Source organism: Micromys minutus, assembly GCF_963924665.1.
Source record: "Micromys minutus genome assembly, chromosome: 28".
Classification (NCBI taxonomy): Eukaryota; Metazoa; Chordata; class Mammalia; order Rodentia; family Muridae; genus Micromys; species Micromys minutus.
In genome coordinates, this window is record NC_137963.1 from 18,743,249 (window position 1) to 18,764,818 (window position 21,570).

Sequence of the window (21,570 nt, forward strand, 5' to 3'; positions counted from 1 at the left end):
TCCCCCTGTCCTTCTCCTTTTATTGGGTTGGGGCGCCCTGGGTATCTCCCACCCATGAAAATTTTCTTATTTCTCTAACTCACATCACTCACTGAAGTAAATTCTTTTAAACTTTAAAGTAGTCAGTAAATAAATGAGTAAAGCCACTAAGACACAAAGGAAAATCAATTATTATATGCAAGTGAACACTAGCCAGTTTCAGAATTTCCTGAGCATAAAAGAAATATGTATTAAAATATTGGGAAGACAAACATCAGTATATTAGATGAAGTAAAATTAAGAAATATGTTTGCTTAAGTGCAGTGTCTAAGTAATAACAAGGAATTAGAAATTCCAACAGTTCTCAGAGTCAGAAGTTAATTGTGTTTCGTTGTGAAGGGTTGACCCTGAAAAAGAACACTGAACTGTGACTATTCCTTACACTCCAACCACAAATTGGACTGGGATTTCCCTTCTGATCCCAGCAGACAAGGATACTGGGGTAGGCCCACAAAGCTCACCTGTGCAAACTAGAGATAAACTAGTTCCTTAGAAAGGTGGAGTTCACTGTTCCAGAACGGACTGAGAGAAATCAAGTCTAGGAGGCATGTGATGGTAGCAGGTTTAGGAGCAGGCATGTCCGGCCACTGTCTGCCGGGTGACAGGACACTTATCGCCATCTTTCCTGTGTGCTCGGTTCTTTGGTTTGTAATAGAGAATAGCAATGCTTCTTCCTGTATGGAATTATATATCAATATGTAGATGAATCAGCACCAGCAAGCTCTGACAGCAAGACCCTGCCACAACAGGTACGGAACAAATGCTGACTCTTACTACATGGAAAAGAGGAGAGAAACTATAAACAATAGCTTCCTAGAATCTCCACTATAATAACTCAGTATAGACACACACACACACACACACACACACACACGTAAAAACACAAATACAAGTACAAACACACGAACAAATACAAACATACACACAAGTGCAAACACACAAGTACAAACACACACAAGTACAAACACACACAAGTGCAAACACACACACAGTCCTAGCCTTGATTTACCCCTTCTGTCTCCAGTCTACTTAACCCACCTTCATGCCAAAAATAATAATAAGGGTCAAGGCTTCAGTTTTAACTCTGTGGGAGGAGGTGAACAATTCTCTCAAATATGCTCATTTAAAGAGAGGACCCAAAAGCTGATAAAAATAAAATCCGTTGCTGAATACAACACTGACTCTGTGAAAGACAGATTCAAGTTTATCCTTCAAGAGCATAAATTATATCATCAGCGGCAAATGAAGTTCCCTGAAACAGAGGGTAAAAGTCACACTCAGCTAAATGCTAGAGACCGTCACGGTTTTGACACAGTAGTGAAATGGCAAAGATGGACCAGGGATAGAGCTCACTTGGTAGAGAGCTTGTCCACCCTGTAGGAAACCCTGGGTTCAGTCTCACATAAAACCGTGTGTTCATGCCTTCAATCCTACTGTTCGGGAGGTTGGAAGCAGGAGGATTAAAAGCTCAGGGTCATCCTTGGCTACATGGCAATTTGAGGCCAGCCTGGTCTACATGAGGCCCTGTCTTATAAAAAAAACAAAACACAAATCAAAGAAGAGATAACTAAAGACATAGTTTCATACTCGTGTTTTGAACATGTAGTATTAGTGAGTTATGCCCATCTAAGGTAGCATGGTTACATTAGTGTGTGAGGGAAAGGGAATCCTCTAATATCTGGTAATCTGGGTGACGTGGCTGTCCTTTCTCTGAAACAGAACGTCATTGTGCCACCTTCCAGAAGCCCAGAGGCGTCATCATTTCTCCGCCCAGCTGTGGCAAGCAGCCAGCCAGGCCTGGGATGCTCTGTCAGCTAAGCTGCCGCCAGGGATACATTTTATCCGGGGTCAGAGAAGTGAGGTGTGCCACATCTGGGAAGTGGAGTGCCAAAGTTCAGACAGCTGTGTGCAAAGGTGGGTGCCTGCATGGGGCAGGGAAAACCCGAATTCCTGGATACTGGCACGGGAGTGTTGGGTAGGGCTGCCCTTCTGTGGGTCACACTGCAAACCCATGGTCACATGGGAGTTAAAAGCCATGTATGAACTAGAAAAGGTTCTGGTTCAAACAAGTGAATTTATAACAGTGCAGTTGGGAGAGAATGACAAAAAACTGAAAACTGAAGGCAGCAATGGTGCAAGAATCCGCTGAGAGCTCCCATCGGGAAATAGAGAGAAAACAAATATTTTTAAAAATCCAGCTAAATTAGTTAATAATAAGTAAAAACTGCCATTGCTTTTCAAAAAGAGTAACCATGAGTATCTTCCTAGGGAAAACTATAAATTGAATACAATTCTAGAGAAGCAATAAGATAAAACATAAGATAGGCAATTCAGATACAACCATCTGGGAAATTTAGACCTCATTTAACACCATTTGGAAGTAAAAGATGTCTTCTAACCCATAACAAGAACTTGACTTTACTGTGTGGCTTTGTACAATATTAGCAAACTTAACTCAGAATTTTTAGTTGGAAAACTTTTCCACTGTACCAAGCGTCATCAGTCTTAATTTGCTGTTTGTTTGATAGTACATTCTGGGACTGCTAATTAATTCTGATTGATAGCCCCATTTTCAAGGGTTGTTTCTGACCCAGTCAGCCTTCGTTTTTTTCCATTTCTTCCTCTGTTTCATTAGAGAACAAAATATTGACCAAGTTCCCACTGTCTGCCAGGCACTAAATAAAACAACAGGATGAGAAATGTGCATTTTCTTCAACTAAATGGGGGAGAAACATGTTTCACAATGGCATGCTGCATTTTGTGCTTGGGAAGGACATCGACTATGGAGACTGTGGGAGTGAGCATGCCAAGTGTTTTCGGAGAGCTGGGAGCAGTTTTTGAGCTCAGGATGAAAGGACCTAGAGTTGCTCTTGAGGTCTGGGGGAAGAAGGCATTAAGGCAGGCCAAGAAAAGAATCCAGACAAAGACCGACGCTCAGGGCAGACTGTAGAGCTCTGTAGGCTACAGGACAGGACTATTCCAGGAAGGGTCTCCTAAGTCACACAAGGTAAACTGTACAAGATAGTCATGTGGTCCTAACTAGTGGTAATCAGCATATTTAAAACCATAAAGTAATAATAAAGCCAGCTTTTTCACCACCTTTTAAAGATAACCTAATTGTGCATGTCAGAATGTCTCACGGAGTTGTGGGTTTTTCCCCCCTGGGTCAGATGTGGAGGCTCCACAAATCAGCTGTCCAAATGACATCGAGGCAAAAACAGGGGAACAGCAGGACTCTGCTAATGTCACCTGGCAAGTCCCAACGGCTAAAGACAACTCTGGAGAAAAGGTAAACCTCCCCATCCTTTCTGAACGGGTTCTCAATGAACTTCACATGCGGAGGGTGGAAATTCTACTATATCCTAATGGTGTGGGGGTACTGTCTCTATTTTACTCATAAATGCCAGTGCTTCATCTGAGAGAACAACCAGAACTGAATTTTTCAATAGAAATATCAGATAGGAATCTGACAGAAACATCTTGTTTCATGAGTTTGTCATATTTCTTTCCACTAAGATTTAAACATTGATGAATTTTCACCCCTTGGGTAGTTCTGAAAGGGGAAAAAAAACTAGGAAAAGAAAGATGTGGAGCCAACCTTGATTCCTAGTCCTGAAGTTATCTTTTAAACGATAGACCCCAAAGGTTTGCATTTTGACCAAATCTGAAGGATGGGCTATCAGTATTTCTTACTTAGTTTTCCTAAATCCAGCCTAACTCAGTATTTTAACATTATATGTATGTACTCTCCTGGCTACAGATGGCCAACCAACAGCTGGCAGGGAAAAGGCTCATTTAGGAATTAGGAATGCAGTTTCCTGTTATGACTTGTCCAGATGTATGAGGACATCGTTCGGCGGCCTTTGCATGGCAACTTCCAGGCAGGCATGGCACAAGAGGAACTGAGAGGTCTGCATCCGGTTCTGAAGGCCAACGGGAGAAGACTAGCATCCTCAAGCAGCTAGGAGGAAGCTCTCTCAAAGCCCACCCCCACAGTGACGTACTTCCTTTACAAGGCCACACCTACTCCAACCAGGCCACATTCCGGGAACCCAGCATACCGAAACTACCACATTCCACTCAAGCGTATTCAAATTGCCATACTCATTCATGAATTCGGACAGTGCATCAAAGAAAGGCCTCCTGACACTAAAGGAGGCTCGTGGTAGTAAAATGGCGCTGTGAACATGCAGTCTCAACATTGCCATCAAACTGACCGTGTCTGATGACACCAGAGGAAGGTCATGACAGTTATCCCATCTGGATGAATCAGGATAATCTTTTCATTTTATAATTTTTAATTCTCCTAAATGGCTTTTGCCATATAAGGTAACATTCGCAAGTTCCAGAGAAGCCATGAATGTCTTTGGGGCTACCACAAAGAAGAATGCAAATTTGCCAAAAAGAAGGGAAATAGAAATGGAAGGACCCATTTGTGGACCAAGACATTGGACATACATGGAAAAGCTATTGTGTGTGGTTCATGGTCGGACTCAAAGCAAAGCTGAAGAGGAAATCAGAGGGGGAGGGGAGGTAGGGAAGGGGGAGGGAAAGAGAGAGGGAGGGAGGGAGAGAGAGAGGGAGGGAGGGAGGGAGGGAGGGAGGGAGGGAGGGACAGACAGAGAGAGATTGATCCTGGTAATTTGAAGATAAAGAGGAGAGGGCCATCCAGAGAAACAGAGCAGGATTATTGGACGGTGTTTGGTTTTGACTGGTGATCATTCATTACAGCAAGATTCATCTTCACAGTTACGCTAACATCTTCAGAACCAGGAGGAATTTTTAGAACAAGCATAATGTAGCAGGTGAGGTAGCTTTTCTGCAACATAAAGTACTTTTTAAAGAAGAGAGCAAGGTAAGACAGTTTCAGAACTTACGGTGACAATGCCCAACAAAGCGTGAACTGGATGCGAGTTAAAGAAGGAACAACCGAGGATTCTGGGAAGACCCGTTTCTAGACCGCTGTCTTTCCTCTCACCCCTTAGGACAATTCAAAGAGGGGGTTTTATTGGTGTGAAGGTAGGATGCTAAATTATAGGTGCAAATTGCTAAAAAAAAAATTCATAACTGTATGACTCAACTTGAACAAACTCAACTGGGAAAAGTACCAACAGAAAAATAACTTTTTTCCCAGTCTTAGGTTTGGTTACTTTGGGATATAAAAATAACTTCTTTCTGTAATTAAAATCTACTTGCAAGGATTAAAAAGAAGAATCTTGCTATCTAAATAAAAAGTTGAGTCTTACATGTACTTCAAAGTTCTATCCTGCTGTAATATCCCAGAGCTGGCCCAAGGGACTAGAAATCAGCACTGTGGATGCTCTTTTATTTGTTCTGTTCCCACATCCAACTCCTTCTCAGGCTTCCCTAGAGTCAGAGTTGGTAACGTCAGCAGAATCATGACCACAGCAACAGTGTCTTTGTCCTCCAGCTCCTGTGAATGTTTCATTCTAAAGCAAATTAATTCTACAGACATTATTAAAAAATCGGTTTTGAGGTAGAAAGACTATCATTTGTTATCTAAGTGAGCCCTACTCAGAAACTGTGGCCCCAGCTCTGGCTCCGGAGTTCTGATGGAAAGGAGCTAGAATGTGTGTGGAGTGAAAAGGGCTCTGTGGGCATCACCAGATTAAGCTGAAGGGAGGATCCATTCTGGAAACTTCTGTGCTATGGCCTTAGTGCAGAAAAGTGAAGAACCAGATTCATTTCCAATAAAACCTACTGGGTTTAAAGGGTTCCCCTCACGCACCTACTGAGAGTCTGGGTGTTTGGGGGAGCCACTAAAGCATGGGCAACTCACCATTGACTGTAGCACTAAAAGAATGATTTCCTTGTCTCCTAGCAACCCTCAACTGCCATCACTCCCAAGGAGAAGCCACACCTACAAACCCTCCCAGACCTAGGACTCAATGCTAAGCTTCTGAGTCTCTTAATTGATTTTTTAAAAAGATACCATCAAATACATACTTTAAAAATTTAATGGAAAATAAATGTATTTTACTACATAATATTTTTGACTCATGTGTCATCTAATTTCTTTTTAAAGATTTTTTTAAAAATTCTAGTTATATGAGTACACTGTAGCTGTCTTCAGAAAAGGGCATCGGATCCCATTACAGATGGTTGTGAGCCACCATGTGGTTGATGGAAATTGAACTCAGGACTTCTCGGAGAGCAGTCAGTGCTCTAACCACTGAGCCATTTCATCTCTCCAGCCCCTCATTTAACTTCTTAATGTAACAAACTCAAAAAAAAAGGAACCTTTAGAAAAACTATAATGCTTATTATATAACGTGCTGATATAGTTTTTATTATATCACAATTTTCAATGGGGAAGAAAGAATATATTGTAATATTATAAAAACTCGAGAATATGATCTTTGCTGAAAACTGAGAAACTTGGGTTGCGATATGGAACAGTATCGAAGAGCTTTGTCTAGAATGTATGAGGCCCAAGTTTTGATCCTACCACACAAACATTCCAAAATAAAAAACATGGCTAAAACTAGGGCCTGCACCAAACTTTTCACTTAGCACAGTTGGAGATATTTTATATAGATCTGAGATCTCTGACATCATAGTCCCAGACAATGGGACTGCAGATTGTTACTGTGTTTTAGGGAAGAACATATTACCTATCTGTTGCAGTAAATATTAAAAAATAAAAATCGGTTTATCTCTTTACCGGTCCTGAGGTGTCACTCCTCAGGTCCAGTTTTGTTCGGAGCCCCACGCACCTCTGGAGCCCCGTCTGAGCTGTCAACGAGGCCTAACTCATCTCTAAAACTCCCTTCCCTGGGCGGTTTTCTACTGCCTGTTATCCTCCTCTGTCCTGGGGTGTTTCTGTACCCCAAAATCCCACACAAACACAACTCTACAGCCTGATGGTTTTTCATACAGGTTTAGATATTCAACTCTCAATCCACAAATCCTCTACACAACAAGATTGTATCAAATAGACAAAGATACAAACTGCCCTTCTATATGAGATATTAGACCTGTAACATCCTTAATGTTCATAGCCCTTTAATGCCAATAAATCTCACCTGGGTCCAGCTGGTCCTTGGGAAGCTCCATGTTACCAGGAATTCTAACCCTGTCCTCAGACCTCTTCAGACCTCGCAGCCCTTTCCATTTTCCTAACCCCGCCCAGTCACTGGCTTTCCTTTATTTTACTAATTAAAATGGGAAGTTTCGATTGGACTCACGTTACTATCCAGCCCTTCTTGAGGAAGTGGAATTAACATTAAGATACAAACAGCTTCAGGACAATCTACACCTATCAATAAAATATTGGTAGTCTGAGGTCAAGTCTGTGCATGAAGAGATATTATAAGGAAATAGTAAAAATATGTTCTAAATGGTGTGTAAAACTGTAAGAGTGACATTTGGAACCAAACTAAAAGGTCTTCAGCACATTTTCTGGAAGAAATAATGTTTGTGTGCAGAACAAGATCAAAGCATTTAAAAGCCGTTCTCAGCTCTGAAGATTGTGCAAGAGTCTGAAAGCGTTCTACTGCATTATGCTTAAAAAATCTAAGAAACAATATATTTGATTCCTCTATAAACAGTGAGAGAGCAGTCTCAAAAATACATCACAGGAATTTACTTCATCCCTTCTCTTTCCTTTATGAAATGCTGTTATCATCTGATTCATTTAGTGATCATATATAAGTCAGAAGATGAAGGTATTACTGACATTATTATATATTATTTGTCTCCATAAGGTGTCGGTCCATGTCCAGCCAGCCTTCACTCCACCTTACCTCTTTCCAATTGGAGAAGTGGCCGTCACCTACACGGCAACTGACTCATCCGGTAACCAAGCCAGCTGCACTTTCTACATTAAGGTTATTGGTAAGTCTCCAAATCATGTAGGTGGTTTACAAAGACAGTCCTTTGGGTTCATCAGTGCCTGCTGCCCAGCTTTTTCCTCCTGGCACTGAAACCCTCAGACCTCTCTCTCTCATTAGAGCCCCCCACCCCAATATCTTTAACTGTCTTCCCAGATGAGCTCTTTGGAAAGTTCCGGATGGCTGCTATTTCCTTCTGCTTACTTGCTATCTATTCTCAAAGCCATTCAAGCCTAGACTCTGTTCCTTCTGCTCCTATGATTGTATTGTCATCAAGGTCACTAACACTGTTGTGACCCTCAACTGCCATTCCTACGATCCTCTCTTAGACTTATGTCTGAAGGTTGACCACCTGAGTCTCTTAATTGTTTACTTAAGGTACCATCAAATACATTCAGCTGCTTATCAAATCACTTCATAAAGAGCTCTCCCGGCCTATATAAATGGTTTAAAAAATCAAATGGAAAACAAATAGATTTTATCATGTAAGTACTTTCACTCAGGTGTAGTTTAACTTCTTAAACTAACACAAATATCACACTTGAAAAACCAATACTTTACACCTGTCGAAGTTCATGATGTTTATTATATGACACACCGTGTTATGCAATGTATTTTTCTGAAAGGGATTATACTCCATACTTCATACGACGGAGCCACTTAAAAGTCCTCCTAAGTCCTACAGGTCGAGTGTGCTCTCGGCATAGGTTTTCTGTCCTCTTACATGGTCTTTCCTCTGGGCTTATTTTCTTAGCCACCCTTTTCTTCCCTACATTTTCTTCTCTGCCCCCAGTCTGTGCTGGGCACTAACCTCCACACCATTTATCTCCCCTAGTCTTCCTTTCCTCTTCCCTAGGCCTTTGTTTCTTCGTTAGTTCTCAAAGAGTACTGATGAGCACCCAAGCTTCAGGCTTTACACGTCTACTCTTTATCTGTGGTTTTTCCTGTGTGGTTTTGTTTATTGACAACCCACACCTGTTTGCCTCCAGCTTGGATCTCTTTTCTGAAATCCAAATCAATGGTTAATTAAATTAAACATATGACTTAATGAAAGTATTAAACCTCATCCAGGATGTGGCATGGTGGCTCCTGCCTGTTGTCCCAGCTCTTGGAAGGCTAAGGGTCAGATAGCCTAGGATTCAGAACAAGGTCCAGGCTAGCCTGAGCTACTGGAGGAGCTTTGTAAAAAATAAAATGGGAAAAACAAGGTTTTCCCCTGTGGGGGGTGCTGCAGCCATCTCAGACCCAACAAATAGATTTCTAGCCCCCCAAAAATGAAGCTGTCAACCTCAGAGCTACAGAGCAGAAACCAGGAAGTCATCTTGGATTCTTTTTCCTCCATCACCGAACCCAAAAAGATATCAAGTTCCATACATTTCACCTACGTATTCTCTCCAATTTCTCCAGCATCAAAACCACTAGAGTGTAAACCCTGTACCTCCATGGGTTCATCCAAAAATAGGATGAAAATCTGATCCTCTATTAAGTTACTGTGGGGTTTTTAATTAAGACATATAAATCACATGAATCAAAGCCTGATGCACATTATCTTTGTAAAAGCTAGATAATAGCATATTCAAAACTTTTTAATATAAATATAGCGTATGGGTGTTTTGACTGTATATATTTATATGTTCGGTGCGTCCCAGAAGATTATGAAAAGGCATCATACCTCCTAGAATAAAGTTAAAGATAATTGTAAACTACCATGTGGGTGCTGGGAAAAAACCCAGGACCTCTGTAAGAGCAGCAAGTGTTCAAATCTGGTTGTTATAGACCTATTTTCATTGCATTTAGTTGGAATATACCCCATTCATTTTATTCTATGACATTTGCACAGCTCCTTACCATACAGAATGTATCTCAAATTGGCCTGATGGCCTGAGTTTTAAGTTTAGATTAAAAGTAAGCAAAAAGTAAGTAAAATCTAATCAGCCTAACTCCTTTCCTAGTATTTATCTTTCTAACTGTTTTTTCCATGTTGTGTTAAATGCGGTCTTCACCTGCATGAAAAACAGATGTTCTTATCTGGCTTTCTGACTTCAGACATGTAAGTGTGGCTTAAGAGTTTGCCAAGTATGAGTCTTTCATAAGCAGGGCAGGGATGGTGAAATAGAAAATATATGTACTTGGGTGTCCAGCCAGACATTAGCTGAATTTCGAAACTCTGAGAGAGAAAGGAGAGAAGGACATGGGAGACAGATGGCAGGAAGACAGAGACAGGAAGTACCCCCAAACCTATGTATTTCTTCTTGTCTTCATGGCGCAGATGAGTCACAGAACTGCAAGGCAAAAAAGGGAGGCTGGGACTGGCATTCAGGACAGCTGCCTGCTTGCGACAAAGAGGGATTGATTAAGTCCCTGTGGTCTCCTGTACCCACAATTCTATTTCCAAGTGTTCAGCTAGACCAGATAAGCTTGGAGAGTTTGCATGCTGATTTGTAATTTTGTTGGGGGTATGTATGACTGCTTTCAGGCTGGCACAGTCAACCGTGAGCTGACTTGATTCAGTCGGTGTTCTCAAAGAGTACTCACCTGCCAAGATCATCTCTCCTTTCTTTGCTTTACTTAAGCTCCTTGTTTTGAGCACCTGCTGGGGCCAGGGGCTATGCCATTCAGTGGAGAAGGGACTCTGTTTTACAGAGCTAACAATCTAGGGTAGCACTAAGCACAAGTTATTATACTCACGAAACATCGAGTGGGTACAAAAGACAGAAACTTGCAAAATATGGGTTAAAACAGAAATATGTGCATTCTTAGGGGTCTAGCTCACTCACTTTCAAGATGCGTTTGCATGAACAGAACAAATGTCTTGGCCATGGTGTAATGACTGCAAGTTATTAACTTAATGACTTCAAGCAAGTTCCTTAAGGTTGTCTGGTCTATGTCCTCACATAAAAAAATTAGAATAGTAATTTGTACTTTACCCTTCAGACTTCAAAGTGTATAATTAAGAAAACTTTGGATACGTAAAATCTGTAATGAGATTGAAATTCCTTCCTGTGTAATTTGTTTACTGTCCTTTACTGATATATATATATCACATGTTTATGTGTTATAAAACATATGTGTGTATGTGTGTGTGTGTATATATATATAGATATATAGATATAGATATTGTTGTAATAAAATGCCCTGATGAAAAGCAATTTGAAAAGGGTCTATTTGGAGTATAATTCTAAGTTACAGTTGATCAGTAAGGAGAAGTTGAGGCAGAAACTCAAAGCAGATAGTCACATCACATCTTCAGTCTGGAGCAAAGAGAAACAAATGCACCCATGTTGCATGATTGCTCGCTTATGGTCAGTTAGCTTTCATTATGACACAGTTCAGGGCCCCTGACTAGGGAATGACTTCTCTGACAGTTACGCTGAGTCTCCACATCCCAATCAGAAAACCACACAGTCCCCCCAAAGGCTTGCCCACAGATCAATATGACCCTTCAATAGAGTCTCCTTCCTCCGATGATTCTAGGTTATGTCAAAGTGACAGGCAGCTAAAACTCATCAGTGTGTCACCCTTCAGTCTGAATTACAATGCTCAACAAATTCATCAAAGTTGAAGGTCTCAGCCTATGACCCCATCCAGGCGTGGCCACACATTCTCAATAATCCAAGAAGCAGATAAATACTGCAAATCTTAAAAACTAGATTCATTCAATGTGGCCTCATTGGGAAGATGGATGAAGAAATCCAGCAAACCCCCAAGTCTGTCTTCTGAAGTGGGGTTAAAATTTAAGTACCAACCAAGGATATGACCATATAAACACTTCACTTCAATGTGTGGCCCCACCTACCACTGACCCATCATTGTCTGGGCTTCAGTCTCATCCTGTAAGGTGGTCTAATGAATTCCTTCTAGAAGACAAGTTCCACCCTGGCTGGTGCCTTTTCCTTCTCCCAGTATGAGATGACCAGGATCATTTGGGGTCCTTTATTTCAATAGTCTGTGAGTCAGACTGGGCGTCACAGTGTCTTCTGATATTTTAAAGAGCAGGCATGACGTCTTTGCCTGATTCCATGTTCTGCAGATGTGGAGCCACCTGTCATAGACTGGTGCCGATCCCCACCTCCAATTCAGGTCGGAGAGAAGGAGCACCCTGCCAGCTGGGATGAGCCTCAGTTCTCGGACAACTCCGGTGAGGACAACCAACAGATCTCCTCATAGGCCGGGTGAAACCGACCGGGTTTTTTTCTCTTAAAAGCTTCTTCGAATGGCAAGAGACATGATAGAAATAATGGCTAAGAAAAATGAGGAAGGCACCAAGTGGTGTGTTTTAATGCTAGTGTAGTTTAACGTTGGCATCTCGCCCAGCCATTGGGACTCCTATTCTCACTGGTCGTTTATTAAGCCATTGCTAAGCTTTGAACTTGTAGGTTGTAATGACTTACCTAACTTGAGTCTATTATGTCCTGAAAACATAGGAGTTTCTACCAGCACCCCAGTCCAATCCTGTGTATTTTCCTCTCATTCCAATATTAGCTGAATGGATGATAAAAGGTCATAGGAAGGTGGGAGAAGCCTGAGAAAATGTAACTGAAGTTCATTTCAAAACATTCCCTAAAACAACAGGGAAATCGTACCAATTTCTTAAAGCACCAATGTCCCGGCAGACTCAGTCAAAGGAAGATGGTTTGTTTTAAAAAAATTCCCTAATTGAATAGAATTTTTGAGTCTATTTTTTCTGTGCTACGGCCTAACTGTTGAATCTTCTCTTGTCTGGTAGTAGACAAACCACGCTGAGTGGATTGCTCGGCCATTTTGCTTATATAGAAAATGGAAGCACATCAGATGGAAGGAAGGCTAATGATCTAACTGCAGAGTCATGGGTTCACATCCCTTCTTCCCTCCATAGGGGCTGAATTGGTCATCACCAGCAGTCACACACAAGGCGACCTGTTTCCTCATGGGGAAACCGTGGTGTGGTATACAGCCACTGACCCCTCAGGCAACAACAGAACGTGTGACATCCACATTGTCATAAAAGGTACTCTATTCACCAGACTCTCCACCCCCAGTCTAGCTAACATTTGATATATGTGATCACTATAGTCCTCTATTTTATAGAGATCCCAATCAGATAGTAAGTGCTGAATTTTAAAGCTGAGATGCTGAGAGATTGTAAGTTTCCCATTGTCATCCTTGACCATGTAACAGACTGTCTATGAGGATGGCCGTTAACTCCTGTTAACAAGAGTATCCCAGAGGCAGAGGTCCAGTTACAAAGGGATTTACTGAGTTGCCTTAGATGATATTGTTTACAGAGGCCAGCTGTGGTTTCTGCACACAGGTGATACAGAGAACACAGTTACTGCTCATCCAGGAAGTTGGAAGCCTGGAGGGTGCATCCTTCATCCTCATGATGCAGTCCCAGGTCAATGATGAAGGCCAGGAAGCTCCTTGGAGAGCTGCTGGGACACTAAAAGCTGAAAGAACCTGGAGTCTCATGTCCAGGAGTGAGGGCATCAACAAGAGATTATTCAGCACATTGTCAGGAATAGTGCACACATCTGCTGGCTTCTTTTTCCTCTCTTTTATCCCACCCCATCTCCTATCTGTAGTAGTAAATATTAGAAAATGAGGAATGGTTCCAGGCACTATGTCACATTATCTCCTGTTGTTAAAAGTCACGGGGCACCAATATTGTTAAAAGATGACGTCCCAGGTTTCGGCACCAATGTTAGGAAAAGGATGAAGAGAGTCAGGGGCATATGGTCCATGGAGGTGTGGCGAGGCCTGGGGGCAAGGGAGATGCCTCTGGGGGCCCATGTTGGGAATCCCTTCCCCCTGAGGGACCAGCCACATGAGGGTAGAGTACAGAATAGAGTTCATTCAAGTCATGGGAGAGTTAAGAGGGTAGTAGAGGTAGAGAGAGAGAGAGAGAGAGAGAGAGAGAGAGAGAGAGAGAGAGAGAGAGAGAGAGAGAGAGAGAGAGAGAGGAGTAGAGGCCAGCCATGGGCACGTGAAGAGAGAGGGGAGAAGGGAATGGGAAGAGGAGGGGTAGTAGGGAGAGCAAGGCTACAAGAGAGCAAGAAAGAGAGGAGGGGTCAAGCAGCCCCTTTTATAGTGTCAGGTCACTGGGGCAGAGCATACCTGGCTATTGCCAGGTAACTGAGGGGTGGGGTTTACAGAATCCCAACAATCTCCTGCTATTCTCTGTCCCTGGTGGCCTCTCTGCCTCCAACACTTGCCCCATGTAGCAGCTGCCTTCTCTCAGCTCTCTTCTTCGGACTCTGTTTACATTCCCAGCAACCCAGTCAAAATCAAAACTGTAGAGGCTTGTAATTTATCAATCATATTTACATCAGTAAATTCTCACTCCACAAAATTTCCACACAATAAAATCAGAGCCAACTGATGTTGACACAAACTGCCCCCCTAGATAAGACAAATTGTCCTGTAATAATCCATCCCTTATAAGGTATTCCTTCTCCTCCATCTTTTCTTCTTCTCCTTCCTCTCCTATCCTTGCTGCCTCTCAAGAACTTTTCACCCGCCTTTCTTTTTCACTGCCCAATCATAGACCTTGCTTTATCTTGTGCCTGCCCTCACCTGCATATAGACAGTATCCCACACCAATCCTATTGGATGGACCCGCCCACATTAATGGCATCTTCTTTTCTGTTGATGACTGCTTCCGCTTGCCAATCATCTCTGTAAACACCCTCAGTAACTCCCAGAGGGGCAGTGCTTTGCTGATCTTATAGGCATCACTTAGCCCAAGCTCATAGTCAAGATTCACCCACACACCTGCCCTTTCATGAACCGTTTCCTCTGAGTAGGCAAAGCATCGTTTTACAGACCTTGAAAAGGTCTTTGTTACATAAAGATACCCATGTCATATTCAAGCAATTATTCCAGAAACAATAGTACAGGGTCAGATATATCTTGACCTTCCTAGAAAACGTTCCCAACTCCTAATTGCATATTGGTGCAAATATTCATCATCTGCCCACAATACAGGAACCAAAAAGTGGTCAATGCTGTTCGTCTGTCCTGGGGACCCTTGGTAAAATGTCCCATGGGAGAAGTAGGCAGGAATCCTCAACTCAGCTTCGATTCCTGGACTATACTCACTCTACAACTATAATTGAATAATACAGTGTTATTTTGACACAGGTTCTCCCTGTGAGGTTCCATTCACCCCTGTAAATGGGGAATTTATCTGTGCCCAGGATAGTGCTGGAGTTAACTGTAGCCTGACCTGCCGGGAGGGCTATGATTTCACAGAAGGCTCAACTGAGAAGTACTACTGTGCTTTTGAAGATGGTATCTGGAGACCACCATATTCTACTGAATGGCCAGACTGTGCTAGTAAGTTTTAACTCTGCACCTTTTAAAGTGCACCTCCATGTGCTTTTCTACATGACACACAGAAATTGTGCTTTACAATGGGAATTAATGGAAAGGGTGTTATGAATCAGAAATGTGTATGGTTTAAAATATTAGCCAGCAGAGTCTTGCTAGAGATTGGGTTACTATAGAACTACAGAATTATCTTGATCTGCTCATGATTTACCAAAAATGTTCAAGAAGTTTGTGAGTATGCAATTCTTTGCCTGAAGTTTCTTAATGAAAGAATTTAGGGAACTTACTATCCAATGTAGGTGATAGAAAACAGTAGATTTGTGTGGTGCCTTTAAATTTGACTTAGAGTCAGAGCTGCTAAATCTGTGTGTGGGTGGGATGGAGTGTGTTTTAGGGGGACTAGAGGGTGCTGGGAATTGAACCCCTGAACAAACTACATTCTAAACGCTAGCAGCCCATAATGTAAGCTTTCACTACAAGAGCAAGGTTGCCTTTGTGGAAATTATACTTTCAAGGATTACGACTACACATAATTAAAATTTGTAAATGTCTGTTGGTTGAAAATATAAATACATAATAAAAATGTATATAAACTTAAGCAACTTTGATGTAGCCAAGATCAAAGAATCTCTTGCTCACACCGCTGCTATTTTTCTCATAGGACTGGGGGTTACAGAATATGAGATCAAAGCAAGCTCATATCAGTATCAGGGCACAGTGCCTCTCAGCTGTGGTTTATTGTGGCCAGAGGATGCCAGGAAACTGTCTCCCAGTGCCACCTCTCACTATGAAAACCATCTTATAAATCATGCCAGAATTCAGAAAAAAAGATATTCGATTTTAAAATATTCTTTAAGTGGCATAAAATATTAACCATCACTATGGAATTATCGTACATATGTCCTAGGCCTTGTAGAATTTGTCCTCGTCTAGGATTCAAGTTTTGAACTTTAGTTTTTTTCATAGGAAGCTAAAGCTCTTGGAGATAGCTCTGTCACATAGAGCATTTACCTAGCACAAGATAACAAAGGGAAGGAAGTCAGGAAGTAAGGGGAGAGAATGGGGAGGTGAGGGGGAGAGAAAGAGAGGAGGGAAAGAAGGGGTGGGAAGGAAGAGGGTGGGAACGGGGAGGTGGAAAGAAAGGAAGGAGAGGGGATTTAAAAAAAAAATTAAATTTGTGTTGAAACTCTACCCAACTAAAGCTGTTTTGCCTAAAATTCTCTAGTAAAACGTTTTGCAAACCATGGGTTCAAGTCCTTTGAGATGCTCTACAAAACCACTCGCTGTGATGACATGGATCTGTTTAAGAAGTTTTCTGCAGCATTTGAGACTACCCTGGGGAAAATGGTATGTCACCAGGAGTCTGGCTGTGTCATGTTTTGAAGGATACTACTAAAGATGTTCTGACTTCTCTGGGTCTTTTGCAACTAAAATTTCTATTCCTGAATGTGTCTTTATTTGGGATTCAAATTTGTATTTGTCATTACTTATTCAATTAAGATTAATTCATTTTGTAAACTTTCTGAATCAGAAGGTTTAAAAAGTTTAGGGTCTCTGTGGTGTAAAAATACTTGCTTTATTATTTAAAGCCCCTTCTCTCTCTCTCTCTCTCTCTCTCTCTCTCTCTCTCTCTCTCTCTCTCTCTCTCTCTCTCACACACACACACACACACACACACACACACACACAACACAAACCTCCAACCTTTAAGTTATATTATTTTTAAGAACTAGTTGAACAGTTGAACATTGTCGTTTTTGTTGCTGCATATTGGATTTGAATTGGGGCTTTGAAAGAGCGTCTCACATGGTCCTCAGTGGCCTTAAACTCACTCGATAGCCAAGGATGGTTGAACTGCTGGTCCTGTTGTCTCCACCTCCCTATTACAGTACAGTTGTTCCTCTGTAGGTTGTGATCCTAAGACCATCTGCATCTCAGATATTTACATCATGATTCAGAACAGAAGCAAAATACAGTTATAAAGTAGCAGTGGAAATAATTTTGTGGTCAGGGGTCACTACAATATGAGGAACTGTATTAAAGGGTCCCAGTACTAGGGAGGTTGAGAGCCACAGGATTACAGGTTTGTACTGCCACACCCAGTGCGTGTTAGAGGGAATTGTATCCAGGGCTTCATGCACACAAGGCAAGCACTCTATCACTTGAGCTACATCCTCACACAAAAGGATTTTCTATTGGATACATTTTTGTCTGGGTCTCAAGACAGCAACTGAACTGAGTGTCGAAAAGGCAGGAACCACGCTTTTGTCTAACAGAGTGGGTGGAGATTTGTTGACTTGCTAACAAACATATAAAATGCTGCTTGCCAAATGCCAACTGTTGTTATGAAAATATTCAGTGTATAGACTGGGATAAGCCCTTGCTTTAAAAACGTTTTACTTAAGCTAACATGGTAGGAAAACCAATGTCACCATTGCCAGAGAACTGAGGGACACCTGTGTTCATCTGGTCACCGTGAGTTTCAGGTCTGTTCTGTAAAGGGCAGTGACACACTCATAATATCACACCCTAGAGCACACTAGTGAGCTGTTTCTCAAATAATAGTTAGAGCTCACATTAGAAGCTGTGCAAAGTTAAAACATGCTGCACTAGGTTAAAGATGGTGAAAATGGGTGAGAATAGGTTAAAGATGGTGAAAATGGGTGAGACATTAAATGCCCGTTCATTTGATTAGTATGTAGTCAGCATCTATGCTCTATGAGATAACCTTGGCAAGTCTTATGTACTTATAGACTTCACATCCCAATGAATAGATGAGCGATAAACCAATTACAAGGGAAATATACAGCATGCCAGGTGGGTGATACAGAATAAAACAGTACAGCATGTGGGAAACCTCACCTTCGGTGTCCTGTTGGAAAAGAGTAAAGAAGAGTTGAGAAAGAATCACTCGGTGTAGGAAGCGGTGCTCATGACACAGCTTCTACAAAGAAGGACAATAAAGATGAGTCTGACACCTCGTGGGGCTCAAGAAGGCAGAGGGGACATGAGGGTCTGGAAATGGACGGAAAGCTTTGGAGTGAAGTGCCGCCCAGGAGACCTGGATTTATCATGTTTCCAGAATTGTTTTCTAGAAAATAGTCCAGAACTCTGGAAAACTGAATGTCATTTAGAGCAAAGATGGAGAGAATAAAGAGAAACCATGACATTACAGTTTCTCTTTCACAGACTGCGTGTCAGAGAACATGGGAGAGCTGGGGGCCTACAGAGGGTTGGGCCGTCACATCAGAAAAGAGGGCTAAGAATTTATGGTAGTCTCAAGTTAGAGATAGTCCAGGAGTCCTAGGCTTCCCCTGCTGGAGAACATAAATGGAGATTTAAAAGTATGAACATACTGGTGATCTGAGAGAGTGAGAGACTGAAAGGTGAAGGGGAAGAACAGAGGGAGAAGAGGAAGGATGGTAGGAGGGAAGGAGGGGTCTTTTCATAATGTATAGAGTTCTGTAAACATAGAGCTCCCCCTCATCCTATCAATGGAGACGTGTGGTCCCTGGGAGCCCAGGGTTCCCCAGAAGTACATGGGGGTGTGATTCCTCTCCTCATCTTCATTTGCAGGTCCCAACCTTTTGTAGCGATGCTGATGACATTGACTGCAGACTGGAAGACCTGACCAAAAAATACTGCATCGAATATAATTATGACTATGAAAATGGCTTTGCAATTGGTAATTATGTGATTTAGTGGTGCTGATTTGTGAGATGGATCAGAAAAATAAAATTGCTACGCAGGAGTCATGAAGGACAGAAAAAGAAGACTTAACTTTTTAATCATCAAGTAGTTTAGGATGCCTATATAATCCGATCCTATGATAGTTCATCACAGATATCTTAAATTTTGGCATGAAATAAGTCACTTTAAAACATTAATAAAAGCACTTCAAGATAAAAGTCACATTGTGATGGCAAATTTTAAAAGTGGCCTTTTACAGAATGTGATCATAACAGTTACAAAGTACTTAAAGAATATTTTTTAATTATAAACTCTATGCAGTAGAAACTCTCAGTGTTCTACAAGGGTGATGCTAGGGGAAATTCCCAGCAATAATTTTTATCCGGCATTCAATTGGCTTTGCAATTAAGCCATTTATTCAAAATAGTCCTGCATGGGAAATGTCTATAGCTCTCACCCAGGTTACAGAATCCAGTTGTTAAAAATCTAAATGTCTAATTCTAACCAAAATTCTGAATGTTTTCCCAAGTAGACCAAAAAATTGTATCAAAGTTTTTCTAAGTATGGTAAGTCAACTTTGCATGTGTGCTGCATAGTATTTCTGGGAGACTATGTAAACTGAAATCTCAGAAACAGCAATTCCAGCTTTTTAAGGACACACAGAAAGCCAACAAAGAAAGCTTACCTAAGTGGACAAACGGGCTCTCAAGCACAACTTGTTTAAAGAGCACAATTGTCAGTGTGACCAGAGCCACATGAATGTCACGTAATTAGCTAACTTGATTAGTTGAGTCAGATATTAAAGCAGGCAGGGCATATAAATTCTCCCCTCTTATAGGCAAAGCTATGAATACAGGCTCATCTATTAATGAAGAAATTGGAGTTCAGGAAGATGCAAGGAATTTGGCTGAGGTTATACAATCATAGGTCACACCTCATGGACTGAAAACCTGGTGTCTGGCTGTCAGTCACAGTGACATCAAGGACACTTTGGAAGTCATACATATTCATGTCTTCTCCAGAGACACAAGAGAGTAAAGACACTTTACTTCCAGTCTGCCCTTGCCAGCCTCCCTACTTTACTATGTGACACAGATATTCTGCATAATATTTAGCTTTTTAAAAGTCTGACTGAGTTCATTAAGCTTATAAAGCCATTGGACGGAGGTATAGAAGAGAACTGATTAGAATCCTGCACCCTTCCCAATTACCCCTAAATTGAAGATAATTACCTGTTAAAGTGACAAATTCCATATACTTTCACAGGTAAAAGGGTAATACATTAGTCTCTAAATTAAAATACAAAATGCCCCAAAAATGATGACCTAAGGCTTGGGCCAAACTGACTTACACCAGGGCCACTGAATCATAAGTGGCTGGGGACAGTTCTATTTGTAACATTAGAACCTGAATGTGGAGGAAGGGGCACCTGTCTGACCACTTGTTTCTCTGCCCAATTCTCATTAGGACCAGGGGGCTGGGGTGCAGGTAACAGGCTGGACTACTCCTACGATCACTTCCTGGATGTTGTACAAGAAACACCCGCTGATGTGGGCAAAACCAGATCAGCCCGGATTAAAAGAACCATCTCATTGTCTGACCCTAAAATTCGGCTAATTTTTAACATCACAGGTAAGAGCAAGCTTTCTATTTGCCAAGGCAACATGAGGAGACACTCGGAGCTGGAAAGCTATTGCTGGAACCTGTCATGCTCTGTACTAATTAGGAAGTAACCCTGGAGGCGAGAATTGGAGAGAGCAGCCAGCTAAGCACAGTCATTGCTTAGACGTTTCTGGCCATTGAAGATACAAGAACCTGCTTTTCTTGTAATGTCGATAGGATGAACTATGATGCCCATTTTTTTACAAGCAAGAATATAGATTAAAAATCCATCCTTGTGACGGTGAATTCTCCCAACAGGCGATATTAACCCGGCATCCAAGAAAAGGACTCAAACAAACGTATTTTATTCCTCATAGTACCCATGCGCAACGTGTTCAGTGAGAACTGGTTGATTTCACTTTAAATTAAATGTTTATGAAGTACTTTAATACATGGTTTCATTGGGGGTAAAAATTAATATTATAGCTAGTACCTAACACATGTTTTCTGTTTGTGAGTGTGGGTGTGTGGGTGTGAGCATGCATGTTTAATTTTGTTGTGTTTTTATCTCAGCTAGTGTACCACTCCCAGAGGAAAGAAACGATACTCTTGAATTGGAAAATCAGCAGCGACTCATTAAGACACTGGAAACAATCACAAATCGCCTGAAAAACACCTTGAATAAAGAGCCCATGTATTCTTTCCAGCTTGCCTCGGAAACGGTGGTGGCTGACAGCAATTCCCTAGAAACCGAAAAGGCTTTTCTCTTCTGCAGACCGGGTTCGGTGCTGAGGGGCCGCATGTGTGGTAAGACTCCCCTGGGACCTACTCTTCACTGTGCGCGGGGTCACCTGAGCTGGGCAGACACGTTTGCCAAGTGTGTCTAAAGAACATTGATATGGAACAGGCCTTTTGCGTTGTTGTATGGTTGTTACTATACTGCATTGTCTCAAGAACCTGAGTACACACCGTTGTTTCGGACAAGCCAAGTCGTTTCATATGAAGGAAGCAAACCTTATCTCCATTTATCGCTCTTTAAGCCTCAGAGTGAGGCTGGGGAGAAGCTCAGTGATTAGAG

At 41.7% G+C, this 21,570-nt stretch overlaps 1 protein-coding gene across 1 annotated transcript in view; it reads left to right on the forward strand.

The window, feature by feature from the left end:
• The window catches only part of SVEP1 (sushi, von Willebrand factor type A, EGF and pentraxin domain containing 1), a gene marked incomplete at its 5' end in the record, with an annotated part of 166,163 nt that overhangs the window by 73,629 nt on the left and 70,964 nt on the right, over positions 1 to 21,570 (forward strand). Inside the window, 10 exons of the mRNA XM_080940297.1 lie at positions 1,759 to 1,953; positions 3,210 to 3,328; positions 7,767 to 7,896; positions 11,923 to 12,030; positions 12,748 to 12,879; positions 15,012 to 15,206; positions 16,426 to 16,547; positions 18,777 to 18,885; positions 20,358 to 20,522; positions 21,066 to 21,299. Of these exons, the coding sequence (XP_080796423.1) occupies positions 1,759 to 1,953; positions 3,210 to 3,328; positions 7,767 to 7,896; positions 11,923 to 12,030; positions 12,748 to 12,879; positions 15,012 to 15,206; positions 16,426 to 16,547; positions 18,777 to 18,885; positions 20,358 to 20,522; positions 21,066 to 21,299 (1,509 nt within the window). The remainder of the gene's footprint in view (positions 1 to 1,758; positions 1,954 to 3,209; positions 3,329 to 7,766; positions 7,897 to 11,922; positions 12,031 to 12,747; positions 12,880 to 15,011; positions 15,207 to 16,425; positions 16,548 to 18,776; positions 18,886 to 20,357; positions 20,523 to 21,065; positions 21,300 to 21,570) is intronic.